The sequence below is a fragment of the Alligator sinensis genome, unplaced genomic scaffold (genome assembly GCF_000455745.1).
Source record: "Alligator sinensis unplaced genomic scaffold, ASM45574v1 scaffold1512_1, whole genome shotgun sequence".
In the NCBI taxonomy this organism is placed as follows: domain Eukaryota; kingdom Metazoa; phylum Chordata; order Crocodylia; family Alligatoridae; genus Alligator; species Alligator sinensis.
In genome coordinates this window covers 36,254-43,895 of record NW_005843673.1, presented here as the reverse complement: position 1 = coordinate 43,895, position 7,642 = coordinate 36,254, and the positions used below count along the sequence as shown (strand labels likewise).

At 54.2% G+C, this 7,642-nt stretch overlaps 1 protein-coding gene across 1 annotated transcript; it reads right to left on the bottom strand.

Annotated features, from left to right (window-relative positions):
• Window positions 1-3,790: 3,790 nt before the first annotated feature.
• Window positions 3,791-5,891, bottom strand: LOC112548875. The gene is made up of 2 exons (XM_025195640.1): window positions 5,760-5,891; window positions 3,791-4,745 (listed from the first exon to the last, which is right to left on the bottom strand). The coding sequence occupies exons 1-2, from the start codon at window positions 5,889-5,891 to the stop codon at window positions 4,035-4,037; spliced, it is 843 nt and encodes a 280-aa protein (XP_025051425.1). The 3' UTR covers window positions 3,791-4,034.
• Between the last annotated feature and the right edge of the window lie 1,751 nt (window positions 5,892-7,642).

The window sequence follows — 7,642 nt, the reverse complement described above, 5'->3', positions numbered from 1 at the left end:
AGTGCCTCAATCTGTAGAATAAAAACAATGTGAATACCTATACATTTTGGCGTTTGATTTGGGGGTTTTTAGCATGGAATATCAGAGCTGCTCCTGCTCCCTTTGTTCACCAGGATGTGGGTCCAGGAGCTGGTGTCCACCCTCACATGGCTTTGTGGCACTGATATGCTCTTGCCCTGGCCATCCCCTTGCCCCTCCCTTGTGAACCAAACCCCCCTTGGCACTGCTGGGGCGCTTCATAGATTTATATAAGTTAGGGGCTGGAAGGGACCTTGGTTGTCATTGGGTCCAGCCCTGCTGCTCTAAGGCTGGAAAGACTGCTGAGGTCTGCGTGCAGTGAGGCGCGCATCTAGTCTGAGCAGAGTCTGTTCCAGACTCTGGACACACGAACCGTAAAGTTTTTCTTGTGTCTAAGCTGCAGCAATCCTCTATCAGTTTATGACCATTATTTCTAGTCTTCCCTTGGGGTGCCTTGGTGAACAGATGTTCTCCTAGGCCCTGAAGTTTACCCCTTATGTACTTAAAGGCTGCCACCAAGTCCCCCCTAAGTCTTCTCCTCCAGGCTGAACAGTCTCATGTTCTTCAGCCTCTTTTTGTACTGTCTGTTCTCCAGACCTCTGATCATTTGTATGGCCCGCCTTTGGACTCTTTCCAGCTTCTTGACATCTCTCCTGGAAGTGTGGCACCCAGAACTGAACACAGTCCTTCAGGTGCGGCCTCACCAATGCTGAGTAGAGCGGGAGGGTGACATCCTCAGTCTTGCTTGTGATGCATCGGTTGATGCATGCCAGAGTGATTTTCACTTTGCCAGCCACAGGATTGCATTGGTGGCTCACGTTCATTTTGTGGTTGATCATAACCTGTGGATCTTTTTCAGTTCTGGTGAATGGAAAACCCGGATCCTCGCTGATTACCCCTTTTGTATGTGAAGTGAAGTCACAATGACATTCCCTAGTGATACTCCAGTCCCTCTTAGCAGGTAAAAGATTACAACACCCCAGGTCAGATAAAGAGGCAAGAGACAGGGCAATAACCTGCCCTTACACTGATTACACCTCAAAGCATGAGAACAGGCACATAAATATTACGTGTAAATAAAGGGAAGCTGTACAAAGACCTTTGCAAAGTGGAAATGACCTGCTGTTAGCCTCCTCCTTCCTCCTGCATCCCCCCCAGATGGTAGAGGTGAGAATCTGTATCTGTCCTTTGGCAGGTCACAAGGCAGGTATAGAAAAAAATATGTGGGTTTGTATAATCAGTACTAGCCACTTGCCCATCAAGAATGGCGGGGGGGGGGCTCGGATGGAGTGCTGCCACCTAACGCCCCATGCTGCCACTGTTCCACCTCTTGCAGGGAGCCGGGTGGGGGCTTGGCTCTCCCACCCTCTGTCCAGTCCTCTGCTCGGCTTTGGAATCATGGTGGTGCTCCCCCACGCGTGGAGCGCTCTCTTTCTGTCAGCCAATCGGAGCACGAATAAAACGTTATGGACAGACAGACACGTAAGTTTTTATAATATTAGAATTTTGATAGGTGTCACACAGATGTGTCTCAATGAAAGCTTGGGAATGAGAGTGAACCTGTTTTCCTGTGGACTTGGAAGATGCCATTTAGCTGGGGCCTCTGTCCCTGGGGAAAAATACAACTCTGAGATGGAGGAGCACCGCTCATTAGCGGTTTGCAAAGTGGGCCTGATCTGATTCGGATTTGGCCAAAATCTGGGACAGTGATTCGATTAGTTGATTCAGATCACTGTCCCTGATTCAATTTGGCCGAATCTGAAGATCTGATGCTGATTCGGACATAGAAAATAGTTTTAAAGCTGTTTCAATATACCTCAAAGTACCAACGTGGATTGTAAACACTGTGATGCTGGGGTGCATGGGGGGCGGGGGTGGCCCTCCACGTGCTCGGCGGTGAACCTGGAAGTAGACGGGAAGTACTTCTGGGATCGTCTGGAGGATGTGCAAGCCCCCCCCACCCAGCGCTCCCCTGGCTTGATGATCGGCCATGGGGGGACCAGGGTGCCGCCCTCCCCCCTCCCGAGACCCATGACTTATACATGTCATGCAAAAGTCAGGCTTCTGCTAGGTCCGTAGTTTGCAACAGTCCATGTGCCCTGTCAGCCACTGGCTGTATCTACAGCCTGAGGGAGGAATTACCGTGCAACCCCCTCCCTCTCGCCACCCCTGCCTCCTGTTACCTAGATTACAGGTAACCTTGTGGGTAGGCTTCAGATAAGAGAGGCAGAAGTAAGTCGATAGCCCCCCCTTTTATTTGTTTGCCCCTTGAAACAGGAGAACAACCCTTATTTCAAAGTCTATCTGCCTATCCACAACCACACAACAGGTGTTCACTTATGTTGGCTGGGGAGACTCAGGAGGTGGGAGGAGGGTGGTACACAGATTGGCAGCAAGTTTTCTTGCATTTGCTGAGTTCTCCAAATTTCCCTTCAGCCTATGCCAATATTTATAGATACTCATTGAGTTACATCAGTCGCTACCACCACTACTACTTAATGATAAAGCTATGATGTTGCTTACGTGGATTATTTAATGTTTAGACTTTTCTTAGCTCCTTTTAGGCCTGGTGCTTTGTTTAATTATTTGATGGTTTCCTTTACTTGGTGACCAACGTAGTTGTCACATGTGCAAAGGTTCATGCTGTGGTCACTCAGAACAAGGCTTTGGGCCTTCTGTTTGCAGCACTTCTCCAGCTTAGCCTTGATGCCTTGAAAATGGCTCAGGCTGGCAGCAGGATTATTTTACCATTATCTGTGGTTAACGGATTGGTGGTTAACAGTGTGAGCGTTTTTCTTCGGGTGAAAGTGTCTGATGTGGATCTTTCCTTTCTCACAGGCTAGTCCCTGCGCACTTGTCCTTGGAACCAGCTTATGGATGAGGAGGTTCAACGTGACAATAGCACCTAAAGGCCTGGGGTTGAAGGGCCCCTGACAACTGTCATGTCTGCAACGGGTCCCTGTGTGGGCTGCTGAGAAACAGGCCTCATTTCCCTGTGCCCAACACCACAGGGCCTGTGACCCTAATGTTTGTCATCCTCTGACTCCCACTTCTGGAGGCCTCCCATGAAACCCCTTGTCCCATCACAGCTTGCAGCATGGCTCCACCACTGTTTCCCAGCTGCAAGGGGAGAGTTGCAAGGCTGGTGGGGAAGAGCTTTCCTTGCTCCCACGCTCTTTATTTCTCTCAGCTTGAAGCTGTTTGTCTGTCCCAGTGCTTCGTTTCTGTCCTCCCACTTGCATAGCCACCCTGTCGCCTCAATAGGCTGAGAGGTGGTCTGAGGGGGTGCGCATGGACCCCCAAGAAGGACTATTTGGTTCTGGCCTGATGCTGCAACCTCTCTAGAGACCACCTTGCGGTATGCCAAATTTTCATTTTTTAAAGAGAAAAATAAATGAAAAACCTGTTGTTCGGGAAGCACCACAGGACATCAGTTCAGTTCCAGGGGACAGTTTGGGATTTTTCATGTAAAATAGTATAATAGTGAAAGTGGGGTTGAAGTGATGGTGTTATTCATTGTGTATTTATTCTGAAAAACTTGAACCTGTACAGAGATGTATCCAACAAGGGTATGTATGTATAATACACACCATAATTAACACAGTGATCCTGTTACTATCTTTCTCTCTCTGACTCTGTCTCTATACAGGGGGATAGTGATATAGATATTCATCTGTCATACTTGTGTATAACCATATACGGGTGTCTGAGGTTAATACAGATAGAATAGGTATCCTATGCAGCCATACTTTGTGAAGAAAGACCCGGCTCAGTGCTGCCCTCCTGTGCTTCAGTCAGTCCGCGGCGGAGCTGTGTCGAGGGCTAGAGAGCTCGATGCTGCCCTCCTGTGGTCCCGTCGGGGCATTGCTGCAGCACGTGAAGGCGGAGAATAAGCCCTGCTCAGAGCCGCCCTCCTGTGGCCGCGCCGGGCATTGCCGGGCAGGTACCGAACCCGGCTCCGCGCTCCCCGCCTGGGGCTGGAGCGGGGCTTGGAGCTCGGAGATACGGCGAGGGATCTATGCGGCTCGGTGCCGCCCTCTGTGCTGCAAACTTGGCATCGCATCCAGGCGAAAGCCAGAGAAAATAAAACCGAGCTCAGTGCCGCGCTCCTGTGGTGACAACCGGGCAGCAGCGTGGAGGTACTGCAGATAACCAACCGGCTCCGAGAGGCGGTGCGCCCGGGGCCCTGTAGATCGGATTTCAGGCAGCAGAAATAAAGGCTGCTCCGCGCTGCCCGCCTGGGGCTGGAGCGGGGCTTGGAGCCCGGAGATAAGAGCCGGGAACAAATCCGGGTTCGCGCTGCTCGGGGCGGACGCACGGTACAGGGCCACGGATTCCGGCCCGGCCGGATTCAGCGTCTCGCGTTTCCGTTGGCCGCTTTCAGGAGTGCGGCGATTGGCTGACAGGGTTGTGTGGGCGGGGCCAGGCCTAAGCCGGCCTTGTCCTTGTTCCCTCTGATTAGCCGCTGCCAGAGGAGGCGGGTTCAGGACTCGCCCGCCTTCATCGCAGTCTGATTGGCTGGAATGGTTTAGTGAGAGGGGTGGCGATTGGTCCGACTCCTGTCCCCGACGGAGCCGTTCAGTTGGCCGGGCGCGGGCGTGTGCCGCGGGGAACTGGGGGGGCGCCCCGTTTGCTCCAAGCCGCGCGCCGCGCTTCCGGACCGGTGCTCCCTGGCGGGCTCCGTTCCGACCTGTGTCGTTGCCAGCAAGATTTCCACGGAGTTTCCCCTTTTTTGAAGGAGAAAAAAAGAAAAATCCGTTCTTCAGTAAGAAGTGCAAGGGATCACTTCAGTTCCAGTGGAGAGTTGGGGAACGTCGCTGTAAATTAAGTAAAATATTGAGCCGAGGGGATTGACGTGACAGTGTTCATCGTTGTGTGCTTACTTTGGGAAATGGCGTGTGGGTTGTAGCCGTGTTGGTCTAAGGACATAGGCAGACAAGGTTCCTTCGGTGAATCTGATATCTTTTATTAGACCAATCCAAATTTGGTAATAAAAAGATATCAGATTCACCCAAGGAACCTTGTCTACTTTGGGAAATTGAATTTGTACAGCGATGTATGTAATAAGGGCGTGCGCGTGTGTAATTAGCAGTGACCCCCGCTACTGTCTACAGAAGGGGCAATCGAGATACGTATGCCGATGTTTACGTCCGGACCTACAATAATAAGTGCAGCTCATACATATCTAACAGGGGCACTATGCACCCATAGCGAGTGTCAGAAATACACTTCTCGGCGCTGCCTCCCGTGCTCCGAGCTGGGCGCAGCAGCCGCCACATCAAGGCACCGAGGGGAAATCCCTGCTGAGTGCTGCCCTCCTGTGGCCACGCCGGGCATGGCAGTGTGGGGGTACCTCCGGGAACAAACCAGCTCCGTGCTGCCGTGCTGTGGCTCACCCGCGGCCCTGCAGCCTGGCTTCAAGGCAGAGGAAATAAAGGCGGCTCCGCGCTGCCCTCCTGAGGCTGGAGCGGGGCTTGGAGCCCGATGAGGGCTCGGAACAAAGCCGGCGCCGTGCCGCCCTCCCTGCGCTCCAACCTGCGCGCTGCAGCTGGGTGTTCAAGCCAAAGAAAATAAAATCTTCCCCTGCGCTACTTCCCTGTGCTTCAATGCGGGCTTTGCAGCCACGAGAGGAGGGCAGCGAGAGCACGAAAAGCGGCTCTGGCCGTGCACCTGTAGCTCAGGCAGGCGGGAGATAAAGACAGGGAGAGAAGAAAAAAGGCCTCGCTCGCTCGGGGCGTTACCGGAGCAGTGCCCGCGGCCAGGGCGAGGCGGGTTCGCGCTGCTCGGGGCGGACACACGAGCCCCGGGACGTTGATCCCAGCCCGGGGAGCGCGGCAGGCCCAGGATCGGAGTCTTGCGTTTCTATTGGCCATATTAAGGCCTGTGGCGATTGGGTGGAGTTGTCACTTGGGCAGGATCAGGGCCGCTCCGCCCTTCTTTGCTCTGATTGGCCTCTGCTGGCGGAGGCGGGTTCAGGAACGCGCCCTCCTTATTCGCATTCTGATTGGCTGCTGGGAAATAGTGGGTGGGCTGCAGTCTTCTGAGTGCTGATTGGTCCGAGGTGGACGCTTAGCAGCCCTCTTTAGCTGTTCGTCTTTCCGCTCGCGGGTCAGCCGTGCGCAGAGCCCACGTCCCGCAGCTGGCCCGGACCCCCGGGCGGTCCCGCAGCGCTGCGGGAGACTGTTCTGACGGCCGCGGCGGGGCGTGAGGGAGATTGCGTTCCCCACCTTGCGGGGCCTGTCAGGCTCTCTCCTGAGGTTGGTGTTGAAGCTTGAAGCTGTGTCTGTCCCAGTGCCTCTTTTCTTTCCTACTCCCGCCTGCGTAGCCTCCCTGTCTCCTCGACATGCTGGGTGGTGGTCTAAGGGGGTGCGCGTGGGCCGCCAAGAAGGACTGTTTGCTTCTAGTCTGACGCTGAAACCTCCCTAGAGACCACTTGGCAAAGCACCACTCTTCTCTTTTTTTTAAAGAGAAATGGATATGAAAAACCTCTTGTTCAGGAACCACCACAAGACCTCAATTCAGTTCTACGGGAGAGTTTGGGATCTTTGGTGTAAAATAATGTAATATTGAGAACAGGGGATTCACCTGACGATGTTATTTATTGCGTACTTACTTCGAAAAACCTGAACCCGTACAGAGATGTATCCTATAAGGATGTGTTTGTATACCGATATACAGATGGTGTGTGTATAATACATACCATTATTAACACAGTGATCCTGTTACTATCTCTGTCTCTATAGATGGGGATGGTGATATAGATATTCATGTATCCTCCCGGAGCAGCCGGGATTTCAAGCCAGAAAAAAATAAAAACTTGCCCTGTGCTGCTCCCTTGCTTTTGAACCTGGGCTTTGCAGCCAAGACATGCGGGCAGAGAGAGAAAAAAAACCCGGTTCCGGCCGCGCACCGGTTCCTCAGGCAGGGGGGAGATACAGGCAGCGAGAAAAAAACAAAGGCCCCCTTCGTGCGGGACGTAACTCGGGCAGTGCCCGCGACGGACACACGATTCACGGACATCGATTCAGGACCGGGGACCGCAGCAAGGCCGGGATTGGAGGCTCGTGTTCCCATTGGCCACATGAGGCGTGAGGCGATTGGGTGGAGTGGCCGCTTGGGCGTGGTCACGACCACTCCGCCCTTCTTTGCTCTGATTGGCCTGTGGCGGGGGAGGCGGGAGCAGGAGCCTGACCTCCTGTTCACATTCTGATTGGCTGCCGGGGACTGGTGGGTGGTGAGCGGGCTTCTGTGCGCCGATTGGTTCGACTCCGCTTCTTAGCGGGTCACGACCAGTCCGCCCTTTTTTGCTCTGATTGGCCTGTGGCGGGGGAGGCGGGAGCAGGAGCCTGACCTCCTGTTCACATTCTGATTGGCTGCCGGGGACTGGTGGGTGGTGAGCGGGCTTCTGTGCGCCGATTGGTTCGACTCCGCTTCTTAGCGGCCCCGCTCAGCTGTCCGCGTACGCCTCACGGGTCCGCGGTGCCCGGAGCCCACGTCCCGCTGCTGTCCCGAACACCGGGCGGTCCGCGAGAGCTGCGACCGGTTGTTGTGGCGACCACGTGCGGGAGATCGCGCTCCCCACTGCGGGAGCGCCCGGCGCGGCGCTGGTAACGGCCACGTGTGA